At 33.6% G+C, this 20,440-nt stretch overlaps 1 protein-coding gene across 1 annotated transcript in view; it reads left to right on the top strand.

Annotated features, from left to right (window-relative positions):
• The window catches only part of LOC123539210 (uncharacterized), a 54,734-nt gene that overhangs the window by 19,814 nt on the left and 14,480 nt on the right, over positions 1-20,440 (top strand). The window contains exons 2-4 of the mRNA XM_045323739.2: positions 12,929-12,979; positions 13,664-14,671; positions 18,454-18,569. Coding sequence (XP_045179674.2) covers positions 12,949-12,979; positions 13,664-14,671; positions 18,454-18,569 — 1,155 coding nt within the window. The 5' untranslated portion in view covers positions 12,929-12,948. The remainder of the gene's footprint in view (positions 1-12,928; positions 12,980-13,663; positions 14,672-18,453; positions 18,570-20,440) is intronic.

The raw sequence follows: 20,440 nt of genomic DNA, 5'->3' as shown, positions 1-20,440 counted from the left end.
AAGCAATATGAGCTGCGCCATGAGAAAACCAACACTTTTACTTTGCGACCAGCATGGATCCAGACCAGTCTGTGCATCCTCGCAGTCTGGTCAGGCTCCATGCTGTTCGCTAACGGTTTCTCTAATTGCAATATGCTTTGAAAGCGTTCAACGTGGATCCTGACCAGAATGCGTGGATGCGCAAGCTGTCTGGATCCATACTAGTCGGAAAGCCAACATGTTGGTTTTCTCATGTTGCGGTTCATAAGATGAAGTTGAGACTGTCGTCCGGTCCCTACATTTCAGCGATTGTAAATTTGCGAGCGAAGCAAACCAGATATATCAATTTTAGGACATGAAATGTATGCTTGCCGCCCCTCCCCCTCCCAACACACACATACAAACACAAACACAAACATGCACATGGTAATTTTTTTTCAATACGGACGAAAGGAATTTTTATTAAGGAATAGCTTATAGCAAAACCGTGTTTTAACGCTATTTATACAAGATAGACGGTTGTACGTCTGGCGTAACAGTTTCACAGTCCGACCGCTTAGCTCAGTAGGGGGAGCTCAGATCTACGGATCATGAGTCGTGAGTTGGATCCCTGGACGGTGCGTATGTTCGCCGTGACGATTCGATAGAAGACATTGTGTCTGAAATCATTCGTCCTCCCACTCAGATTAATATGTGAAAATTGACAGTTAATGCTGAGAACAAGTTTTTACTGGTACACTGATAAGGCTAACTGCCCTCCGTTACATAACTGAAATACTGTTGAAAAATGACGTTAAACCCAAAACTAACAAAAAGTTATAATTTCACGAGGGCGCAGAGTTAACCGGACATCGACGGCCTTTAAGTGTAAGAAAGACCTGCCGACAAGCTTCATTAAACACCTTAGGCGCTCCGCGCTCATGGTGTCACATGCAGAAAGACCTCGTACTCGGCGGGTAATCTATACTTTAACATGTTTTTAAAAACATAAAAAATAAATACGTGTTTTCATAATGATCTGAAATAAATCAAACATAAATATGTGTTTTCACAATGGCCTGAAATAAACATGTGTTTTCATAGTACCATGTAATAGATCCAAAGATTGTCGTTTTAGCGAAGGCCAGAAGGCCACAGGGACATGCCGTTCATTGCGATCATTTTAAAATGTTTTTAAAATCGAAATAATAGAAAAGTTTGAATGTATGTACATTTTGCTCGTTATCAAACGATATCATAAGTGTTGTCACAGTGAACATATACCTCCAGGCAAGGAGGTGGAGATACTACCTCCATGCTCGTGCTCTCGGGTTGTAAATCCAAGGGAGACTAATAATACACTTGATCATGTCATAAAAGCTATAGCTTAAGTTTTTAGCTATGAAATGTTAGCAGCTACAGTTAAATATTTCACAAGTAGTTTCTTAAAAATTAAGTAAAGCTTTTTAATTGATGCGAAAAGTTAACGGACTTGAATACTGGATGCCTGTAAAAAAATTTAACACAAAAAAAATTAGACGGTTATGACGATTATTTTACTTGTCTATAAAACACGAAGAAAGAAACATCAAATAAAAATCGTTTTAGATTAAAAAAAAAGTCCTTGCAAGAATATTATACCTACCGCGAGACTGAAAATCAAAATCTTTATCTTAGCAAACACATCATTTTCACACATTTGGACAAAATTAAAACATTAAGTTAGAAAAATATCGATCGGAACTTGTACAGTCACAGAGAATAAGGAAAGTATAAAATTATTTTTTGAAATAAAAAATAAACCTGTCATGTCACTGTCACATATTTCATCAAAATGTACATGAGAGAATTATTTTGCATTTTAAAGTACAGTAGTCCTAAATATAGGTAATCAAGCAGCCAGATAATGGCGGAAAGAAATAATCCTCCATTTTTCCCCAGTAAAAGTGGCATTTTCATGTTTTATATAAGACAGGTCTTTTTTTTTATTTCATTATTGACCTATACCCGACGTTTTGGTAGCATTTCAAGGAGATTTTTTTTTGCTTTTAGCTTTTAAAGAAATGTAAATAAACATATTTACACATGTATTCTTACCCACAATTTAGAACTTTGTCAGTTTGGAAGATAGTCCATGGTGTAGACATGCCAGGCATTAAATCTCTGACATTAGAACATACACAGTATCTACTTTTCTTGGTGTTCTTTTGTGGTTTATAGGTCATTTAGGAACATAAGGCTAGTGATCCTTTTCTAAAATGGATCTGGGTATATTTTACAGCTCGCAGAAGATTGCTAATTTTATATAGAAGATACAACTTTTTTACTATTTTATACCCTTAAATAAGTCCTAACATTGCAGACAGGTTATGGAACACTAATTAAGGGCAATAACGGCAGACAGGTTATGGGACACTAATTTTGACAAGGTATCGCTACGGAGCTGGGCTAGGTTTGGTTAAGATTACATTGCGGATGTATTTGTGACATTTTGATAGAAGCAGAATGAGAAGTGTAATTAATTGATTTATTTGTTTGTTTAGTTATTTTGGTGAAGTAAAACTACATTTTTTGTAGGAGTAGTAACAGCAGATCACATCACTGCATTTTATGTACTTTAACGTAAACAGTTATAATGGCAAAATCTTTCTTGAAAAATCTTTTTTGTCTCAGTTTGAAGACAATTCTTAAATTGTGGAAAGGACTGGCCCGGCTATGTGTGACAGGAGTATGAACACATTGCATTTAATACGGAATGTTATTTACAGTTTAATGAATTATAACCATAAAACGCAAATGAAGTTACTAACACTATCTAGATAGAAACATTTTAGATAGTTTGTATCAAACTACAGTAGGAAAATTTAATGATATCTATTTTCTTTTTTCGCGATGGAATGGGTATGGTGCGTAATGATACTAAAACTATGTCATCCCTCCCCATACCAGATTTTATTCATAATAATTTTCACACCTGATCATTTTATAGCCTTTGTCAATCTCGGTATCTGTGAACTGTAAGATCACGGAGTCCGTTATTATAGATTTTAACGCGTGTACATTATTTCAGGTTGACACACGATGGAAATATGCTTATGTGAGAAGTTTCCAATAGTTTGGCCTGGATATTTACACGTTCCGGGGTATTCAGCAGATACTGACAGACAGCCTTTTTATCATTCAGAAGTTCGTCAAAAGTCAGAGATGAACTACCGGGGAACCATGGTAAACCTCTGGTATGCGAGAATGGCAGACTGATATTCGTATCTCAACAGATTAAATTACACTTTAATATGGAGACCATGAAACTGAATATTTCCATGGGTTTTATCGTTCATAACTCTACTCTTCATAGCAGACGGCAAAATAGAGAAGTCTATAGATCTTATAAAGACATTTTTGCATGTCTGTGAATAACGAAAATCTGAAAGAAGTGATGCTAAATTGATTTGATGCGTAAACGGCGCAGGATTTAATGTGTGAAATGTTGTGTATTACTATTAATTAGAAACAAACATCAAGAAATGCTGATTATTTAGGCAGAAATGAAAATAATATATTATCGTATGAAAAGCTGTATAAACTGAACAATCCGAGCTGAAACAAAACAGAAAGTTTTACAGTTTGATATTTTATCAAACATGTAGGAATGCTTTGTGTATGAGAGCCATCGTCAAACAATTTTAACGCTTAAAAGAATTTGAAAATCGGACGATAGGATATTGGTCACACGGCAGTGTAAAAATCTAAACCAAAATAGCCAGCCATGGGGCAGCAATTAGAAGGGTGTATAACCTCAATCACTGATGAAATATTTATTTACCAATCAGCCTTTAACCTAGATTAATTTCTAAAGCCCATTGAGTTTATGACACAAAGAATGCGAATTTCCTTCGTTCTAATTGGGAAAAAATGAGAAAATATTTTTGGACTATTATGATTATTTTCCATTTAAACCAACCAAACATGTATGAGTTGATAGAATAATCTATCCTTTTTTCTTGAAAACCTATTTTACTGTTTTCAATCTTTTCATAGAGGGATGGATTAATCTCTGCTGTAGCATAGAAATCATGTAAGGTACGCGCAACGAGAAAGGGTGGTTTGATTTAACATTTGAGATTGTCAGCAAATGTTGTTTGGTTTTTTCCCACTACATGAAATATGGATTGAATAACCAATATTACCATTGTATGTAGAAATTTGGAAAACGTGTGGGTTAAAAGATGGATTAATCCGTTGTCTTTGATTTTACGACCGAGACTGTTTTAGAATTGCTTCCACTAAATGAAAAATGAATCCACCTTTTTATCAATATGTGCATCGCATGTAGAAGTTTTTGAAATGTACAAGAAGAAATGAGGGATTAATCCATGTACGCGAACTGGTTTTCACTACATGAAATAGTTACGGATTACTTTATCTTTTATGAAGTTTTGTAACTTGCACACCAAAATGCATGGATTAATCCATGTTTTGCATATATATTTTAGACGGTCTTACAATTCTTTTCATTATGTATAATAGGGGTGGATTAATCCATATTTTTATCAATATGTGCATCGCATGTAGAAGTTTTTGAAATGTGCAAGAAGAAATGATGGATTAATCCATGTCTGCGAACTGGTTTTCACTATATGAAATTGTTACGGATTACTTTATCTTTTATCAAGTTTTGTGAACTTGCACACCAAAATACATGGATTAATCCATGTTTTGCATATATATTTTAGACGGTCTTACAATTTGTTTTCATTATATATAATAGGGATGGATTTATCCATCTTTTTATCATACTTGTATCGCGTGTAGAAGTTTTGGAAAAGTGCATGAAGAAAAGATGGATTAATCCATGTCGAAGAAGAGGTTTTCATTACATGAAAGAAAAAAAAAATTATCAAGTTTTGAAAACATGCACTAGGAATGCATGGATTAATCCATGTCTTTGTTTATATAATTTAGACGGTCTTACAATGTTTTCTCATTGCATATGATAGGGATGGATTAATCCATCTTTTCATCAATATTTGCATCGTATGTAGAAGTTTTGGAAAAGTGTAACAGGTTTTCACTACTTGAAGAAAATAATATATCTTTATCAAGAAAGAAAGGATGGATTAATCCATGCTTTTGACTCTACATATGAGATAGTCTGCTAATGTGTTTTTCACTAACAATATTGGGATGGATTAATCCGTCTATTTCTATATTAACATTGCTTGTAGAAACATGTAAACATGAGCGAAGGAAGGAGGAACATATCTATGTCTTTCATTTTCAATTTTAGCATTGACTTTACTACATGAAATGGAGATGGATTAATCCATTCTTTATATTTTTTATCAATATTTGCATTTATATGTGCTAGTTTTCAAACATGTACCCAATATAGATGGATTAATCCATGTCTTACATTTCCTGCATTAGATAGGGATCCATTAATTCGTCATTTTCTTCTATCAATATCAGCAATGATTTGTAGATGATTCGAAAACATGCAAAATAAATGCATGGATTAATCCATGTTTTTTTTATATAATATCATACCAGGTTTATATTACCATGATTATGACATATATCAACAGTCCAAATGAAATGATGGATTAATCCATGTTTTATAATGAACATAAAGTGTAATATTTCTTCAAAGTATGGAATTCATTTGGACTGAATAATGGATTAATCCATTCATTATCAGTAATGAATTCTGTATTCGCAGATGAATTAAACCATGATAAAATGGAAATTATAGCTTCTTTTATTCGGGGTTTTGCCAATGCATGGGTTAATCCATGTCACAAATTCCGCGTTTTTTTGCAAAGTTGACAATTTCCAAAATAGTCCTCCGATATTTGGTCAAAATAAAGACACTCTAAACGGCGTATACTACCCCCAAACTGGGATTTTTTTTGTCAAATCCCTTTTTATAAAATCATCAGTTAAATATAATTTGATAAATATGAAAGAAATGGGGCATGTACAAGTTATATTGAAGGCGGTAAACTTATTGAAATAGGACATTTCCGAAAATATAAAGAACATGAAATTTAAATCAAAGAAAGCACAAGTAAAAATGACAAACAGTGATTTGAATTCGCGAGAGGGAATGGAAAACAATTTTCAAATCCGGAGCACTAATAACAGGGCAACAGAAACAAAATAATGATTCGATGTCGTTTAGTTACGGTCGGTTTTATACTTGTCCTGTTAATGATAATCTCAAAGAGGATTTAAATGAAGACTGTAAGACTTGGATATTTGTTTAAGGCTTTCGTAATCTGGTGTAGGAGTGTTGTAACGGATAAGTGTTAGCTGTATAAAGTCTTCCGAACGATTATTTATATATAGCTCTATAAATAAAGTTCAGAAATGATCTAGAAGTTAACTGCATCAACAGCGCGACATATAGGTACAAATCAAAGTTTATTTACCGGAAGAAACGAGAAGATGTTCCGAAAATAAAATACTATAATAAGTGCTTCGTTGCATTTCAGCAGATACTAATAAAAGTGAAAACAAAAGCTCGTTGAACACAAAATGCCCCATTTATGCATTCAGTAACTGCACAAAAACAGACATTATTTGGTTTTAAAATTTGTGAACTGAACATTTACGTTCTGACCTCAAATCAATAATTGTGGGCCATTTACCAGTCGTAAGTGACCTCTGTATCAAATGTGATATTGAACAAATCATTCTCTAATTATTTGTCAAAAAGTTCTACTGATCTGCGTCATAATGACCTTGACCTTTGACCTACTGGCCTCATAATAATAGGGGTCATATACTGGTCATAATCAACCACCTAGGCCAAAGCGCTCTCAAGTTATTGTACCGGAACTGTTTAACAGTTTCGGGTTACTTTGAAATTGACCTTATCTCAAAATCTATAGGAGTTATTTGCTGGTCAGGATCAACCTTCATTTCAAGTCTTGTAATCCTACGCCCAATCGTGTTCAAGTAATCCCCAGGAAATAGTTAACCTATTCAGGGTCACTGTGACCTTTGACCTACTGATCTCAAAAGCAATAGGTGTCATGTCATTTTATATTCGTGACCAACCTTCTGATTTACTTCCATGATCCTAATATGAATATTTAGCTATCGTTCACTATGTCTCGTTCACATGTCATATATTATCATCAGTATTAATACGTCTTTTCAAAAAAACATATATTTGTATCCATGTATTTGGCTTGCAAATAAAGGGGACATTTTTAAATCAATTAATCGCTAAAATATGAAGGGTTAATAATTATCTGTTGTTCACAATGTTACGGCCTTTTTACATGTATAATCAGTGATATTAATGCGGTTTGTCCTTAAATATATGAATTCATGTATTACAGCTTAAAAAAAGAAACTTTGGTATTTAGTTTTTAAAATAATTGAATTCACTGTATCTTTTTGCAACTAGTGATAAATAATCTGTTATGCAAAAGCTCCTATTTATTTTTTGCATGCCATTGAAAAGAGAACTTGAAAGTAATTTATCATCAACTTATAACAATATATTGCGGACCACCTTTAGCTATACCCCAGGATACCGAAACCTGTGCAGGTATTTATCAATTACTTGTGATCTTATAATCCGCTGATAAGAAATTCTAATATATTTCATGCTATTAAAGTTGCGTTCACCTGCATGGCACTTCAGGAAATGTGTCTTTGGTGTTAGTAAATCTTGAGTAATCATTAGAAATAGAGACGGTAAGTACATTCGATCTATTTATTATTAAGGAGACATTTCAAAACACTTTGTTGGAAGAACCATGAAGTAGTATATTATGTCGTGTTATATATATATATATATATATTTAAACATATTCTTTCAGTGAGAGAAAAGGAGATAATTCATCTCATTTATATTTGTAGTCATGTCGGCATCATGATAATTCTCATTTTAAGTTATATATATCATCGGTAATGAATGATAAAGTAAAAGATGCCATAATAGCCGATGTCATAACAGCAGGTAAAAATTATATAAAAGTTACTGAACAAAATTAAGTTGTCCATTTATGTTGTTGGTAAAGAGGTTGTGACAATACAGTGACTTTATCAAGGTTAATGCAGAATTTTCAGGACATTTTGATATAGATGTGGGAAAAGAAGCTAAAGGCTTAGTGTTTGTGCAAATAACATATACTGCATAAACTATAATATGTCTTAGCGATTTAATGCGAATGTAACAAGATTCTTTCTGCTGTAATAAAGAAGTTATAGATTAAAAAATCCGTATAAGTAACAAAACTATCTTCGTTTGATAGTGTAGTTGGTAATCCGCATATGTGACGTGAAATTATTCAGTTATTTTACCATGGTTACATTAATCCGTCGTATTAGAAATATTAAGGTAATAACAGATTTAAGTTTAAACATATTTTCATTCAGAAAAAAATCATTAAAAATTTACAATATAACATTTCAGGCATTGGTTAGATAGCTATATCAGCTAACAGTTGTAAGTTTTAATTACTGATTTTAATATTAACTATATGAATTCTGTCAACAATTTAGGTTGCATTTCACAAGTAAATTTGACCAGTCTGATTGCATTGTATGTTTTCGGATTACTTTTATTAAATATGCATGACCTGACACAGTTTAAGATAGCACATCGCTCATTTCATTCTAACAGCAAAATTTAATATTTCATTCCATTTCAAATAACCAAAGAATGGTGGATGTATATCATAAAAGTGTCATTACAACAGAAGCTATTTCTTGGATCTAGCGGACTTTGCAAAGATGGATCATCCACGGCACATGCGCGTCCCATGAGATCCGATTTGACAAAATCCACTCGAGCCGAATCGAGCTTCTGCTATAATAACCCTGTATAAGTATATACCTATAAAACATTTGTCAGAACATACGGCTCGTACATGTATTTCAGAAGTAAATACGAACAGGTAGAAAATACACCGTTACCCTATTGAACCAACTGCCACCCCTGATCGTTAATCAGCCTGATCCTGAACCTTGCAGACAGGCTGTTAACGCATCCCACTACTACTCATCAACACTCCCTGTTTTTATCCTGATTTTATTCTAAGACTTGTTAATTCAGTTTTATATTGCACTTTCTTTCTTTGACGTCTCACTGTCATTATTTTAATTTTTTTGATGTACATAAACATATTATTTTTACATTTCGGTAATGGGCATTCTTTCGTTACACCTCTTGATACGTATCAATTCTGTCATTCATTGTTGTCAATAAAACCAGGCCGGTGTAAACAGGGGACTACAGATACACTTTAAATATAATCTAAAATTCAATATCCGTTTTTTTTGCAATTAGGCTGTTTCAAACTTCTGTTTAAAAGAGTTTTTCTTTCGTGTGGCATAAAGAACCAATAGAAGGAAACTATCATAAAGTTGGCAAATCCAGTTTCCGTTAATTTTTCTCAAGCTTATTGTTTATTTGATGCTTTTAATTGGTTCTTACAGATACGTTTGGATAGGTAAAATTCATAAGTGTGATTGACAATTTACTTTAATTTCAGAAAGATACAATATTATTAGAATCTTTAGTTCTTGTAATGGAATCTTATAAATTGAATATTTGTATGGAATATCCTGGTTCAATTTGTTAACATCCTACAATTGAACATCAACAATATGTAGTCATTGTGCTATGACGTTTTACAGGACCGATACAAGGTGAAGAATTGCCTTTTAAAAAGCAGGAACTATTAATGATTTAGTTCGGTCCCATTTGAATATGGACATGTGATTTTTTTTCTTAGGTTTGTTTACAGACGAATTACCTTGATAGTGGGTTGGTTTACACGACTTGATATGAAGATGTTCTGCCAAAATGATAAAAATATGATACGTTTAAATTGTTCTAGCTTTGTATATCATTATTGTTAATAACATTCAGATAAGCTCTTCATGAAATGCGTACTGTTCCAAAGGTATGTACTGACAACATACTGACCCGACTGAAATTATCTCCATGAAATGCCCATATATTAAGCACTCCTATAACAACACAATTTAAAGGCAATGACTTAAACGTTGGGTATTGATACGTTTTAAATCTTAAAAACAAGATTGTGATTTAGATTTAGTAAAAGGAAAAAGAAAGAAGTTTTAGGAAAAGACAACAGGTCAGACATGCAGCCTATAATTTGATATGTATCCAACTTCACTGTATATTAATATATGAATATGCGCACACGATTTACCAGTGAAACTACTGTATCTTAAATTGAACGGGAATTTAAACTCGTAACAAATTGACGTTGACATCGGCAAAAAATTAATATTTTAGTAAAGTTTAAAATCATTTTGAAATATAAACAAGAGATATCTAACTTTTAAAATACCCATTGTTGTACATGCTACAAATATATGGGCGATAGTTTTCATGTTTCCCTGCCTTCGAGACTTAAACTCAAATCACAGAGTTTGCTCAAGTGTTTGGTACGGAATACCAGAGCGGCCATAGTTAGATAATTACGAGGTATCTTCTTTATTTAGAATAGTATCTTCTAAAGATCTTGTAACGTCTTTTTAATTACTGTGTTTTTGTTGCGTGGCTATGCTATCATGTCTAATGTACATGTTTGTACTTCTAAAATTTATTTGCAAGCTAAATATCTTGTCAAAGTGACGTACTATTTTGTTTAACGACAATCTATTCTCTCAAATGAACATGCTACCAAGTCCATTGTGTGTACTATATTGGCTAGATGATGCACTATTTTGTCAAATGACCGTCTTTTTTTTTCCAAAAGTAGCATGCTATGTCCAGTGCTTTTTATATCTTTTCAGAGTGGCAACAACCTTGAAAATATATTATGTTCACTGGAAGGTAGGTCACTTTGAAAAGATAGAATATACACTGGACATAGTAGTATGTTACTATGCGAAAATAGCATGGCCCTTCTGACAAGATAGTATGCTACTTTGAGAAAATAGGATGGTCGTTTAACAAAATGGTATGTCACTCTGTAAGGATAGAATACACACTGTACATGATAACATGTTACTTTGAGAAAATACAATCGCCGTTTGTTTCACAATATATGTCATTCCACTCTCACGAGATAATATGTTGATTGGACATAATAGCAGGTTACTTTGAAAAAATAGGATGGTCATTTAATACATATTTCCGTTTCAACCTGGATTCTCAGTTAAAGAATTTTGTCCGTTGTAAAATGTTTGCCTTTTTAAGAAAAAGGGCGCATATTCCGACAGAATTATCCTTTCATTTACTTTCATAGAAAGATTTGATAGAGCCGAAGCAGATACTTTTTTGTTTGTTTGCTTGCTTTTTGATGACTTGTAAACTAATCTTATTAATTTTATCGAATTTTCAGGTTAGTCTTTATTGAGCTTTTAAGCAGTTTTTCAATTTTCAAATTATGAAATATCTAAATCACATTCGGTTCCGTTAATGTCGCCAATACAAAAAGGCAGAACAAAACCAGATAGTTTACGTTCCAGATTGTTAGGCTGATATGCGAATGAAAATATCTTGTGTGCAAACGAAGGATTAGAAATGATCCGTGCGAACTGATTGTAGTATAGCAGTCTTGAGGAAGTGTCTCCGTCACATACCACACTGCATGATATGTCATGCACGTTGCAGATTAATAACGTTTCCCTTGGAGCAGTGTAAATGCCGCTCTTACCAACGTGATCTGTGGTCCCATCTAAATACTACCGGGGGTCAGACGTCCCCATTTTTTTGGTAACTTTAACGTTACCATACAAGCAGCGCTATAATCTTGAAATTTTGAAATCACATATAATCAAGAACATCCTATTTTCCTGTTTGTCATTTGCATTTGCGTATATGGTTATATAATTCATGCTGTCTAGGTATAACTTTATTACTTTATTTTATGTCTATTATAATTTTTTAATCATTAGTAATGTAGAGAGATTTTATGGAAAAACCACATCATTCAAATATACACACTTGTATGGATGACTTCAATTTAAATACATTCATTACTAGTTTAACTTGTCAGAAGTCGTAATTGAAAGTTATCTGCTTTTCCCTTGGTGATGATATGTTTTATGCACAAATGATGATGATGACTGCCATCTAGGAATGATATCACTTACAGAAGATAATAATTTAGTAACTAGTAACCACATCGTTTGTCAACTGATGACCTTATAGTACTTTCGGTTCACATTCAAAACTTGTTTTAAGCAGCCAATCAAGGGAGCAACATAATTTTGCTGCAAATCAGTTTTTGACGTTCGCTGACTAGCTGCTAAAGGCAAGTAATAACTTGTGGTTGCTCCAAACGTGTTATAGTTTTCGTAAGATTAATAAATGAAAAGTGTTTGTATTTCTAATTTTCTGTTTTCTTTTTCCAAATTGTTGCTTTAAAAGTTATTAATGAGCAAAGGCAGAACGGCTTTAAAATTTGATAATGTGAAATATTTGGCTTGAGACAACTTGTTTATATAAAACAAGTTGATATTGTACGAAAAGAATAGCAATGTACCCACCACTGTTATCAATTCAATATGTAGGATAATATATCGAAAAAAATGTCATCAACATACATTAAAACCTTTGATACGCTCTAAAATGTGAGTAATTAATGGCTGATTTTAAAAATAAATGTCATTGATGTTCTCCGTGACATGTCATCCAAACGTGTCAGGTAAGCGGCCCAGATCTGCTAACTTAAAATGCCTCTTGTTATTCTATGAATGAAAATATTACTACGTTGATTTTATATTATGTTTAATATAACATTTTGTATCATAAAAGAAAACTGAAACATGATTAAACAGTAGTAGAATATACGTCAATAATATCAAAAATGACCAAACCTTGAAAAAGACGGTAAGTATTCAGTGATATTTAGTCACACTTAAAAATCGCGTATCAGAGTCATATTTACATTGCAAAAAGCAACTATTATATTATAACTCTCAACCTAATTTTGATGTAGATAAACATATTATTTTGTATATATTTCAGGTGCAAAAATTAAATGAACGATGCCCAGTTTTACAACGCTGCCTATAAAAGGTGAGGTAACTACATAGACATAAAAAATAATTTACAAATATGTAAAGAGATTTGAATTGTTTCTCCTCTGTGCATAACTTAATCACGAGGGAGCACCTTGGTATAGCCACAGACCTTCCATAAGCCAGCTGGACGGTGTCTTCGCATCAGGTCAGGGAGGTCATACGTATAGGTCAATATCTTACGTTTGATATACATTTCTCGCTCAGAAATATTTCAAGATCAGAATATATATTCATTTTAGTTTCTGCTTGTCCGAAGGAGAGCAATTGATTATTTACATCTTTATTCGAAAACCATTATAGATAAATTCGTAGATTCCGCTAACGAAAACGTAAGTCGTATGGTAATTAAACGTTAATCTGTATGTTGAATGTCTACTGTAACATTACAATGTGAATTTACCAGTTCGTTTGTTAATAAATGTTATTGACACCAAGATCGCTTATTAGAAAAACCATTTAAAAAATACGCACCAACGGCATTCGTTTTATATTGATTGTGAATTTTGTAAGATAAGAGCAAGTAGTTTTCTATTGTTACAAGCTCTATACCATGCTAAATGCATTTAGTGTTACTGTGTTACAGCTCTATATGAGTCCTGTTTTCTTTATGTATCAATAATAGATATATATTGAAGTTGCCCTTTTATTTTTGTAACATACTCTCAATGTGTTTTTCTAGGAATACTTATATCAACATACTTAAGCTTGTTTGGAATTGTCCAAGCAAATGCGGTCAAGACATGTGTGTGTACAACAACATTAACTACAAAGCAATTATCATCGCCTACTTCATCGTCCTTACCTTCAGGAAAAGTCTCGACATCTTTCCCCCCGCTTTCACCTGAGACATTAACACCACTTCCCACCACAATGAGCACGGAATCTACAACATTGTCTTCGGCAACAAGTATGATGCAAACAACACCGTTAATAACATCGAGCAAGAAGTCTACAAACCATTCCACAAACTCGGGTGCAACGTCTCTGACTTCCAATATACCGAGCACAATGTCAAGTGCCTCTTCCACAGCATCGGCCGGAACGTCAATAGATCGATCCGTAACATCTAGCATATCATCTGCGACGTCAAATATTCCTTCCATTTCACCGAGCACAACGACAACAACTTCTTCTTTTACATCGAATTCAACCTCGACAGCTTCTTCAACTGCATCGAACACAAAGTCAACAGCTTCTTCCATTATAATGACCGCCATGTCAGCCATTATATCGAACATGAACACAACAGCTACTTCTACTGCACCGATTATAACCTCAGCAACTGATTTTTCTACATCGGCCACAAAGTCAACAACTCCTCCCTCTGCATCGACTTCGACGATGACAATTCCTTCTACTACACCGAACACTATTACAACAACTCCTACCACTACATGGAACACGGGAACAAAAGTTCATTCCACTTCATCGAACCCGAGCACAACAGCTCCTACAACTGCAACGAACATGTCAACAATAACCTATTCCAATACATCAAGCACGGTATTGAGCTCAGATAGATCAGTAGATCGGAAAAGAAGGGCAGACTTAGAACGGTCTTCTGTGTCGACATATGGTTATTCTTCAGGGTTTCTCGGACCGGACGGTATTTGTATATGCAGTTCAACTTCAGAACAAGTATTCTCCACTGCGCCTAACACTGAAACTGCTAAAGTATTAAGCCTAGGTGAGATTTTTTAAAGTAATTTCCTTTGATAAAATTTTCATTATATGATTATTTAATGAATTTATATTAATGTGTTTTGTTTACAGCGGTAGGCTTTACTTGTACATCCTTTTTTCTCTAATTCTGAGAGCTTCTGTCCGCTACTGCCGCTTCTGATTTATAGCATTTTGTCATGAGTTTTTTTCGATATTTATTCTGTTATTTGATACCACTTACTGAAACTTATAACTACTAAAGTTTAAAATGAAAACTAGAAGAGGACAAAAATGTCCAAGAAGTATTGCAGTAAATTCTTACTAATTTGACCCAAAATTGCATGCCGATTTATCTGCTTAACTAATCGTTTATAACTTTGAAGACGCACGTCTTATTCGGTCCTAAATATATCGCCACTTTTAGAAGCCAACGGGCACTAACAGCCTGCCTAAAACTTTGCAGTAATAGAAAATGCACTTGCATTGGCATCCTTATACTACATATCTTAAAAAGCAGATATTGAATGTGAGTTATCGACTCCTGTGCTGTATCATAATAAATGGACATTCTACACTTAACTGAAAGTAAACTAGGCATATGTGATGGACCTTTACATTTCTACGCCGATACCTTTAAGCTGCAAAGAGAAGCTGTGTCATAAATCAAGAATTCCACTCAAGGGAGAAGTGCTTTACTGATTGAATTAGATGTTTTATGGAATCAGTGCAATAGGCTGAATACAAATAAAACATATGATAAGTGTTCATGTTAAGCGTCAGGAATTCGAAGAGGGCTAAGAGAGGCCAAGTGATAGTCTAAATACAGGTCTTGTCTATGCATATGTAGATATGCTTAAATGCGCGAATAAAGCAAGACGGTACCCTACTAATGATGCAAACACGACTCTGATGTATGTCCTTGATAAGTCACAAGCAGATTATGGTAGTATATTGTTGAATGCTATACCAAACACTATAATTTGAACGGTTTATACAGAATGTCACAGCTGAATGAAAGCTAGGAAGTTAGGCTCTAGCTCTACAGCAAACATATCCAGTATTGAATAAGCTACATGAGCTGTCGGTGAGGTACAGGTTGCAAAATCTTAACCCACACAATGCAATGCTTATGTTTTATTCGCCCTACGCATAAAGAATAGAACTGCCAAGTATCTCTGTCAGTCTTGCAGTACACTCGATGTTCCATCTACTAAACTATAGAATAGTTTCCATAGCAAGACAGAAATATACCGATACACTATTAAACAACTAGTATATGGAAGACATGTCAACATGACCGAGTAGCCTTTTATATAAAACTATAAAAATATCATCTAATAGTATAGAAATAGTTTTGATATTTTTAAACTAGATCTGTTTGTAGCGTTTGTGAATGTGTTCTTATGTCAAATTGGTCTGGTCTGAAAATCCAAGATGAATGCAGCTGCCGTTCGTCAACCTGTGTGTAAAGGAAAATGAGTCCTGTATATAATTACAAATCTTGTTTAGAAGCATTCTTTAGAGATTATAATAAAACTTTGCTAATGATACGCAGTGCTACCATCTCCGTGCACTGCATGTTCATGAAGAATTTCCCTTCAAGCAACTTAGTTTGAGGGAAACTTTTCGCCAGAGATGTTTCTTCTAAGATACAAATATTCATTTTCTTGAAACTACTCTTCTCTAGAGTTACTTGTTGAAAATCCGCCAAAGAATTGTGCAGTACAATGAAGAATCCAAAATCATACAAATGATGATCCAGATGCTTGGACGTAGAAGATGGGGGGTCAGATTTATATGGACGCTTTTCTTAATAAGGACCTCTAGAGAACTTACTGACGGACCTTAACCAAGTTTGGTTGTAGTAGGGATTCAATTATTCCATAATGATGACACCTTCTACCTTTGTAACTCTGGCGATATGCTGAATGTGTTTTAAGCTTTCCCTTACCAATGACTTCTATAACGAACATCCTAATGCAGCTCTTAAAGAAAATATCGTTAAAACTGATGCTGCCCGGATTATGATTATTGCATATCGAAAGCGAAAAAAAGCGGAATTCATCGTGTAGTAATTCCAAGAAATTTTCTGAGAACGCAAGTTATTTACTAGCTAGTAGTTGTTGGCTGCAAAAAAGTTCAAAATATCTTAATCTCGTCCAAGTTTCACATAATATCAACGAGGGGATTTTTAAAGGAATATTCAAGACAATGATGGCATTTCAGTGTAAAAATAATCAGAAAAGTGGATCTCTCGGAAGTACCAAGAATAATACAAAGGGTGAAAATTGCAGACTAGGTTTGACTGAGTCTGTTCGTGAGCAGTAATGGAAAATGCAACACTGTCCATGCCCCTAGCACCGCTTTAAGGAGGTAGGTTACCTTAATATCTGTATGTGCGCATGTCCAACAACTAGTATTTGCTAGAATATTTTTCATGAGTCTTCAGCTCTGAATTATGATCAATAAATTGCTTCTTTTATGTAGTTATATTGAAATGTTATTCGGAATATAAGAAAATTTAGGATGGTAACTGATATTATTGGGAATATATATGTAGTTAGGTGAAAGCATTTATTACGACCATTTTCAAATACAATTTGGGCAGTTTGATTTCTTATATCAATTTTTCAGTTTCCGTTGATAAATTTGTTACTTATATACTAAATTGAAGCTCAAAAATTGTTCAAATTTCAGGAGAAAATTGTGGTTTCTTGAATTAAATAGATATTGCCATGGAAACGAAGCTCGGGACCTATATATTTAAATGTAAAATTTAAAAGCGTTGACACTGGTCTATTTAAGGAATACAGCTTCGGCTTTTTATTTGCATTTCAACAATATCCATTAATAGTAGCATGCAGAACGTTTTCTTTCCATAAAAATGTCAGAAGAGGGGTACTGCTATAAGTATTTTAAGCTGTAAAATATCTTCAAATCTTTCCAAATAACGCGAAAATTATACTTACGTTGGAAATAAGATGTTTTCAAGCTACATTAACAAGAAAGATAATTTCGTTTAATAATTTTTAAAAGAAATTACGATAAAAGCAACGTATAAGCGATTTTACACATCTCTGTGGCATAGTTACTTTAAACTGTAAGAAAATTAGGGTACCATGTAAAGTGCTTGGTATTTTGTTAATAATATTACCCATGTATTCCATATTAGTCATTAACAGAATGGCAGTGATGCCGTCAAAAAATCCGTTTTCTAACATATTTGTTTAAAAATGAGAGAAAATGCGTAAACATAGAAAGACGAGCCCCGCGACAACAACAGTAGCAGATCAAGTCCGGATAAACTACTAAATAATTCATATAGCTACTGTCATATTATAAGTTATAGTAACGTTTGTATGTGTATTGTTTAAGTATTTTCTTGCTTAGGTATTTTCTTTATAATTTCGAGCTTTCTGTTACTGTAGCAGCTTGTTTACTTGAGTTGAGGTATTATACATTCATGTTCAGAAACTGTTATTGTATATTGTATTCAATGTTTTATACCACATTATTTTTTTTTCTTGGCTGATTTCATAGTCGAGGATGCACACCTATTTACCAGCAACTAGTTTTGAATTTACAATGTATGTGAAGTATAAATTTTGTAAACATGTTTCCCTACTCTTTATCCTCTTTAAAGGTTTTAATCTCTCTATCGTTTAAGCCTTTCTAGAATATGCTTATACATTTAATTAATAAAGGAATTGATACTATAACTACTTACTAAAGAACTACATTTTGATTATTAAACAGCTACCAATAGGGTACGTATGTACATCTATTCTAAACACGTTTTTTTTTCAGATACAGTGCCAGTAAAAGTTCCACTTGTTGTTAGTATCAACAAAAAGTTCAGTCGAGAACTATTGGATAAATCATCGATGCTGTATAAAAAATACAAGTCAGAATTTAAATCAAAGGTACTAGACATAGCCATTAGAATACATTTTAAAACTTAATAATATCATTTTACAAATCATTCCACATTTTCTTGTGCATATTACACGAGAGTTCATGTGTCTTTAGCAGAAATAACACTTTAGTTGCTGGTGTTTGTAATTTAGTTCCACCTTTTTGAAGAAAAAAGGTGGACATAGAGATAGACTGCGTCCGTCCGTCCGTCTGTCACACTTGGCGCCAGGTCCATGACTCTGCCATCAATAAAATGATAAGCAACTTAGCATAATGTTCACCATAATGAGTCAACGTGTCATGCAGACTGCTAACTTCAAGGTCATGGTCACACTCAAGGGTCAAATATCAAAAGGGTCTGTTTTGTGTCCGATCTTGAAATAACTTTTCATAAGAATAAGGTCACATTATGAGGCCAAATGTCAATGCGCAAGAACCAGGTTCCTGATTTAGAACATCTTCCCTTTGTTGTTACTATAGATAGGTTATATTGTAACTTTTTAATTACTGGCCGTAGGAGAAAATCGAGCCCACTTTTCTGTAGTACAGCATGCATGTTACATCTAATTATTTTTTAGTGCAGTCTGACCTATCGCTACCTGGTAAGATTGTTTTTGTGCGGACTTAGATTTTTTTCTCCTTTTTTAAGATTAGCATCCCTTTGTTGTTGCTAAAAATGTAGAGAAAAATCTAAAACACTTTTCTGTGGTACAACATAGTCGCACTATGTACCCGAATAATCCTAACTCTGTTCAGCGACCCTAACTCAGTGCCGATATGGCGTATGTAAAGCCGATACTACTTTGTTTTCTGTGTAATTTCGATGAATAAAGGAATGTTTCGGTTGTTATGTCTGTCTCCATTGATCAAGTGTTTATTTATTTCAAAATGTATCATGTTAAATAATTATATCAACCCTTGTGTTTTCAGGTGGAATACCGACGAACAAGGCAAACTTTTTAATGGACGTTTTTACAAAAAATCTTTAAAAATACTTACATGCTTTTGATGCCTCTACTATTTTGCTGTTTAAAAGGAAACATATACTGCTTTATAGGCCCGTTTGCACAATGTTATTAACCCACTAAATGTTGACATAATACATGTTCAAATGTACTGACAGCGAGAAAAAGGATGAAAACCTAACTTCGAGTTGATAAAAACCGAACTCAGTTTACATGAGGAATGGATAAAATCCTAACTCACACGAAATCGCGGGAAGGATAAACACCTAATTGACTAGTATTCTATAGAAATGAATGAGTTAACATGTACATGTACATGGTGTGATTATTGTAACATTACTTTACTTTAGGTGTTGTCTTCAAACTTTGCCATTAAATCTACAAGATGTTATATGTATGCCCACTACTGTCAATTATTTTTTCATAATTATAGTATTATGCAAATAGCAATGTTTGCAAAAGTCTGGAAAAACCTTCGAATACAATTCAATATAAAAGTCAAAATTATTATATAATTATATAAGAAATTATATAATACCACCGATGTTCGAAGTTCTGTATCCCCCAACCTTCTCTTCCTCCTGGCATCTCTCTCTCTCTCTCTCTCTCTCTCTCTCTCTCTCTCTCTTTCTCTCTCTCTCTCTCTGTTTCAGAACAATTGCGTTTGTTTCATTACTTGTATATCTTACAGTGTAAGAGATTCTATAGAGTTGCTAATGGTATATTTGATATTGTTTAGATGGGATTAGATTTATGATTAATTATTAAATATGATATTTTTCAGATGGTAAGTAGGAAAGAAAGGTGTGTGTGTGTGGGGGGAGGGGGTTGATGCAAGGACTGACAGGGCATCCACCCATTTTTCACTTGTCCTTAAAAATCCACTTGTCCATAGTCAAATTTCACTCGTTCGG

This window comes from Mercenaria mercenaria, chromosome 18 (assembly GCF_021730395.1).
Source record: "Mercenaria mercenaria strain notata chromosome 18, MADL_Memer_1, whole genome shotgun sequence".
Lineage (NCBI taxonomy): Eukaryota > Metazoa > Mollusca > Bivalvia > Venerida > Veneridae > Mercenaria > Mercenaria mercenaria.
The sequence above is the reverse complement of the archived record's forward strand: the minus strand, read 5'-3'. Positions and strand labels throughout refer to the sequence as shown.